Source organism: Carassius auratus, chromosome 20 (genome assembly GCF_003368295.1).
Source record: "Carassius auratus strain Wakin chromosome 20, ASM336829v1, whole genome shotgun sequence".
Lineage (NCBI taxonomy): Eukaryota > Metazoa > Chordata > Actinopteri > Cypriniformes > Cyprinidae > Carassius > Carassius auratus.
In genome coordinates, this window is record NC_039262.1 from 26,215,864 (window position 1) to 26,235,822 (window position 19,959).

The 19,959-nt window shown below is 39.2% G+C and overlaps 1 protein-coding gene across 1 annotated transcript; it reads right to left on the reverse strand.

Annotated features, from left to right (window-relative positions):
• Positions 1–1,666: 1,666 nt before the first annotated feature.
• LOC113037871 (gamma-aminobutyric acid receptor subunit rho-1-like) lies at positions 1,667–15,173 on the reverse strand. Its single transcript, XM_026195206.1, has 7 exons — positions 15,110–15,173; positions 14,635–14,858; positions 7,516–7,598; positions 7,245–7,385; positions 5,059–5,211; positions 4,772–4,968; positions 1,667–1,966 (listed from the first exon to the last, which is right to left on the reverse strand). The coding sequence occupies exons 1-7, from the start codon at positions 15,110–15,112 to the stop codon at positions 1,667–1,669; spliced, it is 1,101 nt and encodes a 366-aa protein (XP_026050991.1). The 5' UTR covers positions 15,113–15,173.
• Positions 15,174–19,959: the final 4,786 nt, after the last annotated feature.

Genomic DNA, 19,959 nt, shown 5'->3' on the forward strand with positions numbered 1-19,959 from the left:
TGCATCAGTTCAAAAAGAAAACACAAGTGGATTCAATAATCATTTTTATCTTTTATTCCGCATATGATGAAATAAAGAGTTTTGGCCCCATCATTTGTGTGTGTTTGGAGACTTGAGGTTCATTATTGTTCTGTTGATGTAAGTGTTAACTGTTCAGTATTTCTGCAGGCTTATGGAGTAGAACTAATGTATGAATTTACTTACAATAACAAACCAGCCTCCTAATCATTGAAGTCAGCATGAAACAAAGTTACATCATTTAGAATAAACTGCAATAAAAGAACTGCTAACTTTGATTTAGACTGTAAATCATCTTTACCTTAGTGTCCTCCTTTCCCACCTAAAGCCAATATCTTCAAGCAAATGGAGATGAATGCAACATTTATTAATAACATCCACAAATCTGACTCGTGATGCATCCTAGATTCATAAATCACAGCATGTTCAGAAGAAATTTGGTCCCTGACTGAGCCTGGGTTCTCTGTTTCTTTTCTTTTTTTCTGTTTATTGATATTCGGTTGCTTTGAACATCTGTGTTGCACAAAGCTCTCTAAGTAAAGGGGAGGAGATTTGAGTTATGTTGTGCATTTGTCTAATAAAAGCTTTAGCTTTAAAACAAGAATACACTGTTTGATGTGAGCAATGTGGTCAGGCAAACCTTTATTTTCCAAAAACACTGTAATTTACACTACTCGGGATTCAAGGAAATCGATATTGTATTAAATCACTGATTTGTAATGCCCATCATTCATAATAGTTCATTTCAGTGGTTCTGAGATCTTAAATTACAAATATTCCATGTAGTTCATAAAATAATATTCACTCAGTAACATTTAAATAACATGCAGAGTAATAAAAAAGTTGTTTATTACTAGTTTATTACAATCAGCTATTTTTTTTTACACAATGAGATCATGACACATGCCAATAAACACAAATAGGTAAAACTTACTGTATTTTTTGCCTAAACATGCTGAAGATCTAATGTTAGTGTATGAAATTGTATGAATGAATAAATAAACTTAAAATTTATTCCATATAAAAATTATTACTGATTTAATACATTGTATGAGGGGGGCAAATGGAAATATCTTTTTCCACCTTCCCTAAATTGATATATTTTCAAGGCTCCCAAGAGATTAAAATAGTTTTTTTTTAGTCACTCACTGTTTTATTTTCTTTCTTTTTATCCACAGTTTATCAGGATCGAAAAATGCATGTCTGTTAATTTAAAGGAAAGGAAGAAAGAATCCACCATAAATGATACTGTAATAATAGCATTAAAGTTGTATTTAAATAATATTATGATTTATGTTGCTCATCATACATTTATGTATTTCAAAGTTCATGCGGTGGACAATCACATCAGTACAATTTACAGATTTTACTTGAAACTTCTAAACAAATCTGAATAAGCAATTTGATATTTATTGACAAAATTCTATGTACTTTGCTCTTCAGCCTACAGATTAAAATATACTAAAAAAATAAACCTTTTCTTTGAGGAGAGCAAACCAGTGCATCATGTAAACTGCCGACATACAGTCATATGTATTCATTTATTGCTGAGAAGCAAACATCATAAAAAAGAGATAGATTTTCATAGGTAATCTGTATTTCCAAGACTTCCAAGACACAAATGTCATAAAATGTAAAGGAGCAGCAGTCATTGTGAGTAGATGGACCAGTAGATGATGTTGAAGAGTGTGTAGGCTCCAGGAAAGATGACCCTTGAGTATTTGTCTATGGCATGGGTGTCTATAAATACACTGCTGCTTGATCTTACAGCAGGTCTTTGAGCTCCTTGTTCATTCTCCAGGACCAGATGAACCAGGAACTGCTCCTGTTTGTCTCTGTTCAGCTCCGACATGCCGTAGTTCCCTGTGGTCATCATGTCCATGTCGCTGTAGCTGTTGCTCATCATCATCTGACCAGGATGGGTCATTCCACACATACACGGCGACTGCTGGATCACACAGTCACACGTTACTTGTAACATCACGTTTAAAGGGGTCATGAACATCTTTTGATGGATAAGAGGCCATTGTACTATAAAAACATCCTGTAGGTTTCAGTACTCAAAACTTTCTTGTTAGTCTAAAAACAGAATATATTGAAGGCAGTCTGCCAAAATAACAGCTTTTGTCATGTTCTACTCTATGATGGATAAGCACTGCCTCTGCAGAAGACCAAAACATGCTTTAACATCGTTGTCTCTTTAGGCCCGCCCACACATCCTACATCGCTGCTTGTTTGGCCGCCCCCCACAGATTCCACATAGCTGCCTGTTTAGCGCCGCCCACACATCCATCCCACATCGCTGCCTGTTTTGCTCCGCCCACCCATCCATCCCACATCGCTGCCTGTTTTGCTCCGCCCACCCATCCATCCCACATCGCTGCCTGTTTTGCTCTGCCCACCCATCCATCCCACATCGCTGCCTGTTTTGCTCTGCCCACCCATCCATCCCACATCGCTGCCTGTTTTGCTCCTCCCACCCATCCATCCCACATCGCTGCCTGTTTTGCTCCGCCCACACATCCCACATCGCTGCCTGTTTTGCTCCGCCCACCCATCCATCCCACACCGCTGCCTGTTTTGCTCCGCCCACCCATCCATCCCACTTCTCTGCCTGTTTTGCTCCGCCCACCCATCCATCCCACTTCTCTGCCTGTTTTGCTCCGCCCACCCATCCATCCCACTTCTCTGCCTGTTTTGCTCCGCCCACCCATCCATCCCACTTCTCTGCCTGTTTTGCTCCGCCCACCAATTCCACATCGCTGCCTGTTTTGCTCCTCCCACCCATCCCATATCGCTGCCTGTTTTGCTCCGCCCACACATCCCATATCGCTGCCAGTTTTGCTCTGCCCACACATCCCATGTCGCTGCCTGTTTGGCCCCGCCCACACATCCCACATAGAGCATCACAGTCCCGCCCACAGCTGGTGCCGGAAGTAAAAATTCTATGCAATTTCTTCTTTGATATTTGGGGTATAAGCCATAAAAACGTAACCATTCATGGTAGACATAAAACCAGCTACGGCTGTACTAAGCGATAGTATATGCTCATATAAATGCAAAATGATCATGGGGCACTAACCTTGTTTTGATATAAATGCCTTTTATTCGCAATTTCTTTGCTAAGTACTTCATTACCCACAATCCTGAACAATCCCACAATGATGCATCTGATTGGTGGAGCTCATGTAACCACAAAGGTCTGTGAAGACTGAAGATCATTAATAAAAAAATAAAATAAAATAAAAATCTGTGTTGCGTTTTTGCATTGTAGACTAATCAGTGCAATCATGATCTCCATGGCTGCCATGAGAGTTTTGCAGGGAGGTTGGTAACGTTAGTTAGCATTATCGTCCACTTTAGCAAGGCTAATGTAGCCTTCATATGGTATGAGTCATATCAAGCATTTTATAATGCCACTGTAAAAACAATATTTAGCCTAGGCATACCTTTTTGTGCATTTACTGAACATTTGTGTAATGGCAACGACATCTGTTGACGACTGAGCAGTGATTGCAGTCAGGTACAAAGCATTGCACCATGTTTCTGACATTATCGTTAACCACTTTCACACACGCACACAATATAAAATACACAATGATAAATATAAAATCAATACACAATACATATATAAAACACTATTTATTTACACGATTAATACTGAAAGAACTGCTATTACTGCACATTCACTATATAAAATAAAATTCACTGGAGGAAAAAGTTCACGCAGGCGGCCGTCATCAGATTTGGAAGTCGCTCAAATGGCTCGTTCGCAGTTGTGGCTTCAGTCGAATTCAGTGAGGCGTGGTGGTTTATGGGATGAGTAGTTCCTGCGCTCGAAATGAAAATATGTACACAGTCTTGTACCTTTTACTTTTTTTGGATCGTGTCTTAATTTTTTCACTTGAAATGATATGATATGTGCTTATGAGTTCAGCCGTAGCTGGTTATCCTCACACATGCTCTTAAACTCTTTAAATACGGATTTTTCCGAAAGGCAATGGGAGAAATGAATGGGAAATTTACTTCCGGCACCAAAGCTCTCTCGGACTGTGAGCGGGACTGTGATGCTCTATTGCTGCCTGTTTTGCTCCGCCCACCCATCCATCCCACATCGCTGCCTGTTTTGCTCCGCCCACCAATTCCACATCACTGCCTGTTTTGCTCCTCCCACCCATCCCATATCGCTGCATGTTTTGCTCTGCCCACACATCCTATATTGCTGCCTGTTTTGCTCCGCTCACACATCCCATATCGCTGCCAGTTTTGCACCGCCTACACATCCCACATCGCTGCCTGTTTGGCCCTGCCCACACATCCCACATTGCTGCCTGTTTGGCCCCGCCCACACATCCCACATTGCTGCCTGTTTTGCTCTGGCCACCCATCCATCCCACATCTCTGCCGGTTTAGCCCCGCCCACCCACTACACATTCTACCTGCTTGGCCCCGCCCACTGATTCCACATCGCTGCCTGTTTTGCTCTGCCCACCCATCCATCCCACATCTCTGCCTGTTTGGCCCCGCCCACCGATTCCACATTGCTGCCTTTTTTAGCCCCGCCCACACATCCCACATCACTGCCTGTTTGTCCCCACCCACCAATTTCACATCGCTGCATGTTAAGCCCCGCCCACACACACCACATCATTGTGATCCCTTAATGTCTATGATGTTTATGCCTGGCTAAAATGCTGTATTAACCAGAGAAGAAGAAATCTCAATAAATGATAACCAGACTGTTAGAGCTGACCCTGTTGCTCTGCGTCCTCTCTTTGCGCTCCTGCAGAGTGGACAGGTAATTGACAGCGGCGTACTCGATCACAGACAGGAAGACGAAGACGAAGCTGACCCACAGGTAAATGTCCACAGCTTTGATGTAGGAGACTTTGGGCATGGAGGCGTTCACTCCAGTGATGATGGTGGACATGGTGAGCACCGTCGTGATGCCTACAAAGAGATCAGGTTGATCAGTTTACTGTAGACATTTCATGGAGCGTAATGAAATGATGAAATGAGAGTTCATTTGAAACATCTCACCTAGAGGAACCCGTGCGGGAACAGCTCGCCGGTCGATCCAGAAGGACACCCATGACAGCATGACCATCAGAGTGGCGGGAAAGTACGTCTGAAGCAGGAAGAAGAAGATATGACGACGCAGAGTGAAGTTGATGTAAAGACGATTGTACCAACCTGCAGAGAAGATTGAAAAAAAACCTAGCCAGTAAGGCAAGGCAAGGCACTTTTATTTATAGAGCCCATTTCAAACAGCCACTGCTGACCAAAGTGCTGTACAATCAGTTCAGACAATATAGGATATATAAATACGTCAGCAGACACAATTACATCGTAATCCATCATCAAAACACATCATAAAATTACATTTAACCAAAAGCAAAAGAGAAAAAAATAAGTCTTTAGTGAAGATTTAAAACTATCAACAGTGGAAGACAGCCTTTGGTGTTCCGGCAAATCATTCTACAATAATCCAGCCTGGATGAAATAAAAGCGTGAATAACTGTCTCCAAATCTTTTACTGTTAAAATGATAAAAGCTACTCCTCACCACTGAGTTAAGGCCGTTATCAAAAATCACTCCCAGATTTTTGGTGTAACCATGAGAATTCTCACTTAAAGGAACCAGTTGTTTTTTAATCTGTATATTAGAAGCTGGTGATCCAAAACCTACAATTTCGGTTTTAGAGTCATTCATTGTTAAAAAATTAGCTGCCAGCCAGCCTCTTACCTCCTCAAGACAGTTCAACAAAGACGTTATGTCATGATTATCCACATTTTTCAAAGGGAGATACACCTGTGTATCATCCGCATAAAAGTGATATGGAATAATGTGTTTTTGAAAAATCTTGCCTAAAGGGAGCAAATACAGTGAAAACAACAGCGGGCCCAAAATAGACACCTGAGGTACACCACATTAATGGTACAGAAGAGGAAGGAAAATTCCCAATCTCCATAGAAAATGTTCTATCAGAAAGATACGATTTAAACCAATTCAATGCGGTACCTTGAATTACTCAACCGCTCAAGCAAGATAGCATGATCAATAGTATCAAATGTAGCGCTGAGGTCCAAAAGGAACAAAATTGCACAATTACCCGAATCCACAACCAGCAAAAGATCATTCAACACCTTCAGCAAAGCTGACTCTGTACTGTAATGTTGTCTGAAACCAGACTGAAATGTGTCTAACTAATTATTCTCACTTAAAAATACCGTCAATTGATGGAAAACAGCCTTTTTCATTACTTTTGATAAAAATGGTAATTTTGAAATTGGATGATAGTTATCTAAAATATAAGGATCTGAACTTGCCTTTTTGCAGAGTGGATTCACTACTGCGTGTTTCAGAACTGACGGAACAGTACCTTGAGATAGGCTGCTATTTATAATGGTTTAAACAAAAGGTTCAAGCACATATAACACTTCCCTAAAAAGACATGGAGGCACCACATCCAAGGAGCAAAAGGAAAGCTTCATTTTATTGAAAAGCTCAACAAGAAAAGTAGAAAAAATAGGCTCAAACTCCGTTTTTGTCAAACTCAAACATCTTTATATTTGAATCAAATTCCTGATTAATTATCTTTAAACTATCACTAAAAATTATTTTCATAATAAACTCGTTATTAAACCAATTAAACCAAGGTTAAACCGTTATTAAACCAAGGTAACGAGTGAAATAGAGATGCGGCCCCTTTAAGAGTGAGTGCTCCCTCTTCAGACTAAGTGCAATGTTGCACTAATACACGTATGATCAGGTATATTATTTTCTGCTGCTCATTAAGTTATGGTTAAATAAGTAAGGCTGTTGACAGTATGACATTTATGAAAGAGTTATACATGTTCACCTCGACTAGTGAGGTATGCATCAGAAAGTGATCCGTTCACAGTTAATGTAGAAATGAATGTCCACAGAAGATATTTAAAGCATTAGAGGTTTTGGACAAATAAGGTAATTACTGTTCTAAAATCCACACTGCTTTTGTGTTCTTACACTCAGTTAATTTGATTAATTTAAAGTGTTGGGGAAAGAAAATATGTATGTATCCTTCTAGATAGGCCTACATTTTACTTGTAATTTTACTGAACTATCTTTACCTGTTGAGGCCATGCCGTTTTTGTCATTTTTACATTGCTTCAAAAATGCGAAATAGCTGCTTCATCAGTCTTTATTAGTCAGGATTTATGTTTATATATGAGACTGTCACATACCTGTGCTGCTGTAGAAGGCTAGTTTTGTGGTGGTGTGAAACTCCTGGATGAGGAACTGAGACAGAGAGATCTTCTCATCCGTCTGCAGAGATTTGTTTCCTCTCTTCCAGTACAGCTGGAGGTCATCGTCAGTATAAGCATCTCCAAACAAAATAACACAAATACATATGAACTCACAAACACTAAACACGAAAGAAACCCAGATTAACCTGCTTTACTCAAAGTGACATCACATGAAAATGTTTGCATCAGGTGTGTGGTTTAGACTCACAGCTCTCGATCTCCAGTGAGCATGTCTGGGTGTCCAGGGGAAAGTGGCTGAGATCCATATTACACATCGCTGTGACTGTAACCCTGTTCAGTGTGTATGGAGTAATAAAATAATGAGTCACAAATCCACAATATAGATGTCTCCTTTATTTAAGCAGTTTCAACTGAAAATGATTGGAGTAAGGGGGCTGTAACCCCATGAGGAGTTAATAAGCAAATAAAATATAAATTATCAAAAGTTTTTTCATCATTTCATTCATACCCAGACAGCAATATAGTGTTGGCCCAGATCCGGCACACATCTGGCACACGTGAAATCCATGTGGGCCGGATCTGGGCCGAAACTGCTTGCTGTCTGGGTAATAATCGTATTTTTTTAAAGTGGGATGAATCTTGTTAACAAATAGGCTTTGAACTGATTTGGGACGCTGCTTTTTTGCTATAATTTTCAGTATGCCATATTTTAAATAACCTTTAAATCAGCCATTAACACTTACACCAAACAAGCAGCATAGGCTCATTAGAAAAATATGCCTCTACCTACATTTTTGCAAAACTAAAAAAAAAAAAGGGTACCTATACATACAATTCACTGCACAACTTTCTTTCCTTTTACACAAATGACACTATACATATACTCATATACTGTAAACTTGCTTGGTAGCTCACCTTGTACAGCACTGCGCTTACATTGTGAAGTGCTCGACTACAAGTCCCATCAAACATGACTTAAATATAAAAAAGCTCAATGACTTGTAGAAATGGTTACTTTAGAAAATGTCATTTTATTCAGGTTTGCTTTTGTAAACATCATTAGTTTTGGCTGGGATTTAGTGTAGTCGGTATGTACAGTGCGTTGTGAAAATATTCATACCCCTTCGTTTTTTCACATTTGTTACGTTGCTGCCTTAAGTTAAACTGCTTTAAATGTATTTTTTTCTACATCAATATACACTCCATACACAATACTGACAAAGCAAAAACAGAATTGTCACAACTTCATAAATTAATTCAAAATTAAAAAACTATAATGAAACACTACATAATAGCATCTCTGAGAGAAACTGCACAACTGATCTGAGGACATGAATCAATCAATCAATCAATCACCTTTATTTATATAGTGCTTTAAACAAAATACATTGCGCCAAAGCACTGAACAACATTCATTTGGAAAACAGTGTCTCAATAATGCAAAATGATAGTTAAAGGCAGTTCATCATTGAATTCATTGATGTCATCTCTGTTCAGTTGAAATAGTGTCTGTTTTAATTTGCAATCAAGTCAATAAAATCGCTGTAGATGAAGTGACCCCAACTAAGCAAGCCAGAGGCGACAGCGGCAAGGAACCGAAACTCCATCGGTGACAGAATGGAGAAAAAAACCTTGGGAGAAACCAGGCTCAGTTGGGGGGCCAGTTCTCCTCTGACCAGACGAAACCAGTAGTTCAATTCCAGGCTGCAGCAAAGTCAGATTGTGCAGAAGAATCATCTGTTTCCTGTGGTCTTGTCCTGGTGCTCCTCTGAGACAAGGTCTTTACAGGGGATCTGTATCTGGGGCTCTAGTTGTCCTGGTCTCCGCTGTCTTTCAGGTCAGTAGAGGTCCTTTCTAGGTGCTGATCCACCATCTGGTCTGGATACGTACTGGATCCGGGTGACTGCAGTGACCCTCTGATCTGGACACAGACTGGATCTGGTGGCCACGGTGACCTCGGAACAAGAGAGAAACTGACAAATATTAGCGTAGATGCCATTCTTCTAATGATGTAGAAAGTACGGTGTTATGTGAAGTGTTCCGGTTCCAGTTTACCTAATTAATGCAGCCTAAAAATCCTTTAACGGATTTGGATATTAAAAGCATATTAGTATGTTATGTGTATGCCAGGTTAAAGAGATGGGTCTTTAATCTAGATTTAAACTGCAAGAGTGTGTCTGCCTCCCGAACAATGTTAGGTAGGTTATTCCAGAGTTTAGGCGCCAAATAGGAAAAGGATCTGCCGCCCGCAGTTGATTTTGATATTCTAGGTATTATCAAATTGCCTGAGTTTTGAGAACGTAGCGGACGTAGAGGAGTATAATGTAAAAGGAGCTCATTCAAATACTGAGGTGCTAAACCATTCAGGGCTTTATAAGTAATAAGCAATATTTTAAAATCTATACGATGTTTGATAGGGAGCCAGTGCAGTGTGGACAGGACCGGGCTAATATGGTCATACTTCCTGGTTCTAGTAAGAACTCTTGCTGCTGCATTTTGGACTAGCTGTAGTTTGTTTACCAAGCGTGCAGAACAACCACCCAATAAAGCATTACAGTAGTCTAACCTTGAAGTCATAAATGCATGGATTAACATTTCTGCATTTGACATTGAGAGCATAGGCCGTAATTTAGATATATTTTTGAGATGGAAAAATGCAGTTTTACAAATGCTAGAAACGTGGCTTTCTAAGGAAAGATTGCGATCAAGTAGCACACCTAGGTTCCTAACTGATGACGAAGAATTGACAGAGCAACCATCAAGTCTTAGACAGTGTTCTAGGTTATTACAAGTAGAGTTTTTAGGCCCTATGATTAACACCTCTGTTTTTTCTGAATTTAGCAGTAAGAAATTACTCGTCATCCAATTTTTTATATCGACTATGCATTCCATTAGTTTTTCAAATTGGTGTGTTTCACCGGGCTGCGAGGAAATATAGAGCTGCGTATCATCAGCATAACAGTGAAAGCTAACACCATGTTTCCTGATGATATCTCCCAAGGGTAACATATAAAGCGTGAAGAGTAGCGGCCCTAGAACTGAGCCTTGAGGTACTCCATACTGCACTTGTGATCGATATGATACATCTTCATTCACTGCTACGAACTGATGGCGGTCATATAAGTACGATTTAAACCATGCTAATGCACTTCCACTGATGCCAACAAAGTGTTCAAGTCTATGCAAAAGAATGTTGTGGTCAATTGTGTCAAACGCAGCACTAAGATCCAATAAAACTAATAGAGAGATACACCCACGATCAGATGATAAGAGCAGATCATTTGTAACTCTAAGGAGAGCAGTTTCAGTACTATGATACGGTCTAAATCCTGACTGGAAATCCTCACATATACCATTTTTCTCTAAGAAGGAATATAATTGTGAGGATACCACCTTTTCTAGTATCTTGGACAGAAAAGGGAGATTCGAGATTGGTCTATAATTAACTAGTTCTCTGGGGTCAAGTTGTGGCTTTTTTATGAGAGGCTTAATAACAGCCAGTTTGAAGGTTTTGGGGACATGTCCTAATAACAATGAGGAATTAATAATAGTCAGAAGAGGACCTATGACTTCTGGAAGCACCTCTTTTAAGAGCTTAGATGGTATAGGGTCTAACATACATGTTGTAAGTTTAGATGATTTAACAAGTTTATACAATTCTTCCTCTCCTATAGTAGAGAATGAGTGGAACTGTTCCTCAGGGGGTCTATAGTGCACTGTCTGAAGCGAAACTGTAGCTGACGGCTGAATGGTTGCAATTTTATCTCTAATAGTATCGATTTTAGAAGTAAAGTAGTTCATAAAGTCATTACTGCTGTGGTGTTGGGAAATGTCAACACTTGTTGAGGCTTTATTTTTCGTTAATTTAGCCACTGTATTGAATAAATACCTGGGGTTATGTTTGTTTTCTTCTAAAAGAGAAGAAAAGTAATCAGATCTAGCAGTTTTTAATGCTTTTCGGTAGGATATGCTACTTTCCCGCCAAGCAATACGAAATACCTCTAGTTTTGTTTTCCTCCAGCTGCGCTCCATTTTTCGGGCTGCTCTCTTTAGGGTGCGAGTATGCTCATTATACCATGGTGTCAAACTGTTTTCCTTAACCTTTCTTAAGCGTAAAGGAGCAACTGTATTTAAAGTGCTAGAAAAGAGAGAGTCCATAGTTTCTGTTACATCATCAAGTTGTTCTGAGGTTTTGGATATGCTAAGGAATTCGGATACATCAGGAAGATAACTTAAAAAGCTGTCTTTTGTGGTAGAAGTGATGGTTCTTCGATACTTGTAACAAGAAGAAGAATTTACAATTTTGGCTATATGAAGTTTACACAGAACTAAATAATGATCTGAGATATCATCACTTGGCTGAATAAGTTCAACACTATCAACATCAATTCCATGTGACAGTATTAAATCTAGAGTATGATTTCGACAATGAGTAGGTCCTGAAACGTGTTGTCTAACACCAATAGAGTTCAGAATGTCTATAAATGCTGATCCCAATACATCTTTTTCATTATCGACATGGATATTAAAATCACCAACTATTAAGACTTTATCTGCAGCCAGAACTAACTCGGATGTAAAATCACCAAACTCTTTAATAAAGTCTGTATGGTGCCCTGGTGGCCTGTATACAGTAGCCAGTACAAACATAACAGGGGATTTATCATTAACATTGGTTTCTCTGGATAATGTTATATGAAGCACCATTACTTCAAACGAGTTATACTTGAAGCCTGCCCTCTGAGAAATCCTGAAAACGTTATTATAAATTGAAGCAACACCTCCCCCTTTGCCTTTTAGACGCGGCTCGTGTTTATAACAATAATCTTGGGGGGTGGACTCATTTAAAATAATGTAATCATCAGGTTTTAGCCAGGTTTCTGTCAAGCAGAGCACATCTATATTATGATCAGTTATCATATTATTTACAAAAAGTGTTTTCGTAGAAATGGATCTGATATTCAATAAGCCAATCTTTATCATTTGTTTATCCATATTGCATTTGTTTTTTATTTGTTGAACCTCAATTAAATTGTTAACCTTAACTTGGTTTGGACGTTTTTTGTATTTTCTAGTTCGTGGAACAGACACAGTCTCTATAGTGTGATATCTAGGTGAAAGAGTCTCTATGTGCTGAGAATTAACTGACCTCTGTGACGGGAGGCAGCTAGCAGACGGTCGGTTTAGCCAGTCTGTCTGCTTCCTGACCTGGGCCCCAGTTAGTCAAGTATAAACACTAAGACTATTTGCCATATTTCTAGACAGAAGAGTGGCGCCACCCCAGGAGGGATGAAGACCATCTCTTTTAAACAGGTCAGGTCTGCCCCAAAAGCTCGTCCAATTGTCTATATAACCTATGTTATTCTGTGGGCACCACTTAGACATCCAGCCATTGAGTGATGACAATCTGCTATGCATCTCATCACCACGGTAAGCAGGGAGGGGACCAGAGCATATTACAGTGTCTGACATCGTGCTTGCAAGTTCACACACCTCTTTAAAGTTATTTTTAGTGATCTCCGACTGGCGAAGTCGAACATCATTAGCGCCGGCATGAATAACAATCTTACTGTATTTACGTTTAGCATTAGCCAGCACTTTTAAATTTGCCAAGATGTCAGGCGCTCTGGCTCCCGGTAAACATTTGACTATGGTGGCTGGTGTCTCTATATTCACGTTCCGTACAATAGAATCGCCAATAACTAGAGCACTTTCATCAGGTTTCTCAGTGGGTGCATCACTGAGTGGGGAGAACCTGTTTAATGTTTTGATCGGAACAGAAGAGCGGTGTTTTGACCCACGACTACGCTGCCTCACCGTCACCCAGTTACCCTGCTGCAGGGGCTCTGCTGGAACCGGACAATGTACAGGAATCCCTGAGCTAGACGCATCCAAAGCCATATCTAGAGCCCTAACATTCTTACTGTCCTCAATTAAAGTTTGGATGCGTGTCTCTAATTCTGAAATCTTCTCTGTCAGCCTAACTGTTTCCCTGCATTTATCACATGTGAATCCCTCATCAGCGACAGAGATAGATAAACTGTACATGTGGCAAGAGGTGCAAATAACAATTGTAGGAGAAGCCATTACTCACCGTGCTTGATGAAATATTCTTACTGCGGTTGTTTGATGAACTTGTGGAAAAAAAATGAAGAGAACTCTGTCGCACAAATAAATCATGGAAACTGCAATCATGGTGTCTTGGCTGTTGTGGAGATAACATACACAGTCACACACACAGCTAAGAAGCCTTTGAAGAAAAAAAATTGAGAAAAATGGAATGGGAAAAAATCCATGTTTTGGGCACAATCTCCACTTTGCTGTGAACGAAGCATTAGGAGTAAACAGGCTGTCTGCAGCGCTGTCAAGGCTTTGGAAATCCATATCTGCATTCACCAGATAACCAGTGCTTTCACCTCAGCTGGCTAAGAAACTGAAAGACTCGTCCCTTCCAGACCACAAGCTCAAAAACATGATGAACCCACACACTGGAACTCATCTTATGATATGGTGGAACGGTTTCTGCAGCAGCTGCATGCTGTGTGCTGAGCTGGCGGAAAAATGAAAGAAATGGCATTGGATGCCAAATGCTCTGACGGTTTTATAAACTCTGAAAGTACTTCTTCAACCTCTGAATTGTTTTACTAATGCACTTAAGTCATGATGAACATGGTGACCAGGGCTGGAGTGGGACTTATGTTCAGCCCTGGAGTTACATGCCTTAGACCGGCCCACTTTAGTTCACGATTGACTATATATATATATATATATAAATATATAAACATTTTAAGTCCTCAGTACACTAAACTTCATTGTTTTATACGGCCTTGTCATTCATTGTATTTTTCTAAAGCTTTCTTTTTTTTTTTCCAATAGAATCCAATAGATTGTAAGTCGAGATGTACATAGAAGAATAAAGTCATCTTGTCCAGCAGACTGGGCATGGGAGGGTTTCTGAGACTAAAACTCACCAATGAACCAGCTTTGTGTCTGAATATACATTTGGCTTGCATTAATCCCACAGATTCCCACATATTAATCACTCATCTAAAGCAAAAGCCAAGATCAGCGCCTCCTGGAGAAGACAGATCTTGGTCAACCAAAAACGTAATGGCAGACATGGAGAAACTAAATGTCAAAAAATCATTGTTGGTTTATATTAAAGGAAAATGGAAAAACAAGATATTTTTGTTTATTGAGCAAATCTGAGTCCCTACAGCAAAGCTGGATGTCTAAACCTTTCTGATGTGCTGGCAATCTGTTTCTCGAGCTTAAACTGAGCGTTTCCACTGTTCAAAGCCTGAATAACATGTCAAATGTACGATCCTCAGAATGTATGTGGGTGTGTGTAATCTGTGACTCTTACCTCAAGCTGTAGAGCACTTTGCCATCGGGATGCACTCGGAGCATGACGTTCTCCATGGTGGTGTCATGGATGAAGGAGCGTTTCGAATGGACAAAAAATATGTCAGGTACCCAGATTTTCTTCACCAGCCGGCTATCAAAGGTCATGCTCTGGTTGGTGTTGCTGGGAAAGGACAGTCTCTCGTCCTTCCAGTAATGTCTCAGGTACAGGGTCATGGTGAAGTCCTGAAGCAGACGATCCAATCAGCCATTCATCTTAACATAAACCATTTAAACAGTAGCCTCATTTCTATCTTTATAAGAAAAAAAACAGGCTGTTTGTCAACACATCTAGGATGCTTGGAAAGGTTACTGGTTGCGGAATTTGAGCTTTTGCCCAAATCCAAATCCTGTGGCACGATCTCAGAGTGGAAAAGATTCATGATGCACTCTGAAATCTGTAAGCCATATTTAAAAACAGACAGTCAGTCTCCTACCATATCTACTTCAGAGATGGTGTCCAGACTCTCAAGCTGAACATCGACACCCACAGGAATCGCAGGCCCTGAAATAAAGAACGATGAGCTTTAAATAGTCTTCAATGCACTAGATGTAAAAATCTGATTTAAACATAAAGGGTTCATATGATGCAATTTCCAGTTTTCCTTTCTCTTTGGAGTGTTAACAAGCTTTTCATGCATAGATAAGATTCGTAAAGTTGCAAAGAATAAAGTCTCAAACCCGAAAGAGATATTCTTTATAAAAGTGCTTCCTCAACGCTTCATTCAAACAAACCCCCACATGTTAACGTCACTGTGTTGCAAGATTTGCATCACACCACCCAAATGTTCACACAAAGAAAGAATGAGTAATGTTACAATATGGCTGTCCAGGCCCTACATGTTATGTGACATGTATAGTGTATGGTGATTTTGGCTTGTGACGTCGGAGCATGCTCTGTTATCTCCGCCTACTAGAAACTTTTTCAGGCTTCTGATTGGCCAACACGGCTTTACGGTTGAGTTTATATCGCCACCTGTTGGCTTGGCATGCTCTTGACAGTGCTTCATAGCATGTGTTTGCATTTTAGTGTGGATGGAGATTTTATTTAAAATGGAAGAAGGAAAAACTCTGTTTATAAAAATACCAGTGTGTGTGTGGACATGGAAAACTTGAGAAAAGCAAAAGAAATGCGTGAAAACTTGAAATGTCCTTTCTTCACCTTAGGACAATATTTCCATATCCTTTAATCTGGGTTTGATCTGACCGTAGTATTTACAGTAGTGTGAACTTTAGTGAAGATACGGGCAGATGAGTGAATGCTCGTGGCACAGAGCCACAGTAAATCAGTGTCATAATCTGGCCTGAGCTTATGTAACGCTGATTGCCTGTGATCTCAGTTCAAATCCTACACAAATCTGAGTCTTGTGGTGTTTATTAAGATCTGAGAGTGTTTCATATCGCTCATTAATGCATTAAACAAATAGACTGAATATTAATCCATATGCACCACAAATCAAGCCAATAAAGTAATGCTAAGAGCAAGTAGAAATCTTCAACAACAGCAACAAAATAAAGTAAATGTTGATTTATTTTGATTTAACATAAGTGCTACAATAAAATTAAATGATTACATGTATGTATTAATTTATATGTTCTTTAGCATAACCAATGATAAACCTTATTATTTATATATGTTATGATTAAAATAATAAAACTAGAATCCATATATTGTTTTAGAAGACTTTTCTGCATAGCCCATCATTTCTAGCTCTATAGGGAGCCTGGAAACTCTTCAAAAGTGCTTTCTATCTTCTGTTTTTGGGACTTAAGGCATTCTTCTCATCTCACCTCCAAAGCCAGGCCTCATGGTGAAGTCATGGCCATCTAACTTGAGGAGCTGTTCTGATTTCATAACAGGGGCTTTCGTGACATCTGGACTTCTCATTAGTAAAGTGCTGTTAAACACAGAGAGGTCACACAAATGTCAGTTCCAACGCAAACAGAACTGATTGATTGGTTAATTCATATATTTGAAACACAGACCTTTTCAAATATTACATTAATGTTCACTCAACCATCTCAACAGGACTGGGAGCTTGAAACTGAGACCTTTCCCAAATCTTAGCAATATGTTTATATATATAATATTTTTTTTAAAAAGGTGAGCACATTAAAAGAACTGTATATTTGTGCTACCTGCCAGGTTTGCGTGATTCTCTCTCTGTTCTGATGGTTTCTCGTTTGGATCTGTAAGGATTTAGGATTCGACATTATTAGATATCAGAACATAACAACAAGTCAGCAAATCAGTTTGCATATTGTTTTTATATTAATACTCTTAAGGGAAGATCCATAAAGGGAAGAATTATATTCTGCATAGATACAACATCAAAAATAATCATTGAAACAACCTGAGTGAGAATAAAATGTCTTTGAGTGTGTTATTTCCCTCTTTTGCTTTAATGATGCTAGTACTGATGATCATATTTTGAGAATGCTCCAAACAGCATCTTGTGTTCAGCAGAAGCAAGAAAATCTGACCATCTGTACCAAAGATTTCACATAATCAGTGACACACTACTTCAAGAGCTAGAAATTGTTCATTATGTCATGTTTCATTGTTATATTTTTCAAAGTTGTATTGGTCTTTTTATAGAACGGCAGTGTCTGCATGAATTCAGCTAAAACGAAGTTGTGCAGACATATTAATATGAAGTAGGCTATATTTTTATAGAACGGCAGTGTCTGCATGAATTCAGCTAAAACGAAGTTGTGCAGACATATTAATATGAAGTAGGCTATATTTTTATAGAACGGCAGTGTCTGCATGAATTCAGCTAAAACAATTTTTTATGAAGTATAATTGATTAATTTAGTTTTACAACGAAGTTGAGCAGATACATTAATATGAAGTAGGCTAAATTTTGCACTTTTTTCACCCCCGGAGCCATGTGAGGCACTTTTTATTATGGATGCACACTTTATTTAACATGCTTTGGACTGTTAAAGAGAAACATCCACCCACTATAATAATAATGCTTGGAATAGCCAGAACAATTTTGAATAGAACTCTGACTGGATTCATCTGAAAGAAGAAAGTCATTTACACCTAGGATGCCGCAAGGGTGAGTAAAACAGGCAAATTTTTCATTTTGGGTGAAGTAATCCTTTAATAAAACAACTAATTTGTGCAAAACTCATCACTCACTCTAAATGGCAAACTGATATCTCATCTATCCTTTAGCGAGCATCTACACCTTCTTCCTCAGGTATTTAATTATATTTTTTTCACGTTTGTCATGAAGAATGGTTGAATGTATGTGTGAGGTGATGCACTCACCTGGTTTGGCTGCATGTCTGTCCGCGTAGCTGCAGTGCTCCAATGGAGAAAAAACATGTGCAAAGCAGAAAGCAGACATCAGTGTGCATGATGCCCACATCAACCTTCAGCCATGCAAATCCCCTTAAAACTTATTAAAACAGCACTGGAGGACTCTTAAAGAAGATCCATTGCATCGGTGCAGAATGTGAGGACACGCCATGCACCGCGCTCAGATGTGTTTAATCTGCATGTGAAGGTCAGATCTGCTGTCTGCTGTCTCACATCCATGAGGAGCTTTCGCAGGTTAGAGGTGAAACAGACGTTTGCTGGCTGTACATTATGTAATGTTCGGTGGGTATTACGTGCTATCTGAATTACACTTACGTAATCGAGTGGTATAGTCACTCAGCATTGTTCTAATTTCTTCCAAATGGTGTTTCTGAAATTATTTTTAAAGGCGTTAAAATTAAACATTTTGACAAAAACAATGATTCCAAGGGCCCAACATCAGAGGGTGCCCCGAGGGGGGAACACACTTATGAGGGGTTTCTAACGATACTGCAGCAGAACCTGATTTTACCAAGTGAGACATGTTCCTGGGACAACATTGTGATTAACCAATCAGATTTGAAGAACCAGTTTATAGATTTTGTGAAGTGTATGCTTAAAACCACTGTTTGGTGCTTGTACATCAGTGTCATTCATCTATCATTTCCTCTGATTTTAGGGATTACTCATGGTTAGGGTTAGGTTTAGGTGTAGGGATATGGTCAAGAATACATTTTTGGAGTAAAATGTTGTTCCAGGGTCAACAAAATATGTTGACCTAGGAACACATCTAACTCAGGACGAGCAATACTGTACGCTTAAGTAAACTTGTTTTTTCTTCAGCATTCACATGAATTACATGTCCCATTTGTTCTAATGGATCAGCTGATAGATTCTCCATTGATCAATCTAATTCCATTAAGAGTGCACTGTCACTGTGTGACATCAGTCCTAATGATTGTGACATTGTCTAGGACTGATGCTATAGCTATGCTATTAGAAAGGACAGTTGGTTTGAAACATTCAAATCCTTGACCAACAATCATAAAAAAACATCCGCCCTGTTTAACAAAGAGTGTATTCAGCAGACATGTCCTACATTTACCAGTGCTTATGGAATACTGAATGATACAGAATTCAGATAATGTTATTGTCAATGGAGGTTGTAAACAGAGTGTAAAATTGTAATTGTAATTTAAGTAGACAATTAAAAGTGAATGAAATTAATACAACTGTAGATGGCTGTAGCTACTCAGTGTGCTTGTGTAAGCCATTTTAAAAAGGTTTGTGTAACTGAGCTTATAGTTTTGATGAATGTGTTTTAGGTTTCAGGAAATACAGTATTGTGTGTTTTGTAACTGGGAAAAAACTGTATTATATGAGAAGAGAGTAATCCTGGAGTGACACGAGAGACCACACAGTAGGAAAGACAAGCATGGGAGTAACGGATGTGGTTGAAAACCAGTCTTTGTGGTGCTTCATAATACAATCAGTTGAGACTCAACATATCCTTTACATAAAGAACCCAGGGTAAAGGCTTGAGCTGCTTGATTTGAGTTTCAAGGGTTTTTAAATCAAAAGCAGATCAAGCAGCATGTAATAATAATCACTGGCAATTAGACACAATTTCCACAGGAGTCGCAGGGTCTGGTTTGGGTCTCTGTGTCAGATTCCAATAGCTTCATGAGATATACCTTGTTGTTGTAGTTTTGTTCTATCATGAGCTGTTTTTGTTTTCAGTTCGTTTGACTGTAGTCTGGTTTCTCTTGTGTTTTTGCCTGGACAAATTTAGATTTGTATTTTTCCATTTTATTCTTAAAGAGTTTTGTTCAGACAGCCAGAGCCTTAGTTCTGTTATCAATCATTACAGTGTGAGTACAATGCATGTTCATATTTGATTACTTAGTTGTCATTTGGTTTTTTACTATATGTATTGATGCAGTCTACAAGTGCAAAAAGTGAGGTCGATGTAGC

Excerpts from the sequence above, each read along its gene's own strand:
- LOC113037871 (XM_026195206.1), bottom strand. Across the intron at positions 7,386-7,515 it reads CTCACTGGAGATCGAGAGCT|ATGCTTATACTGACGATGAC; the intron begins GTGAGTCTAAAC and ends TTTTGTTTGGAG. Across the intron at positions 4,969-5,058 it reads TCCCGCACGGGTTCCTCTAG|GCATCACGACGGTGCTCACC; the intron begins GTGAGATGTTTC and ends ATCTCTTTGTAG.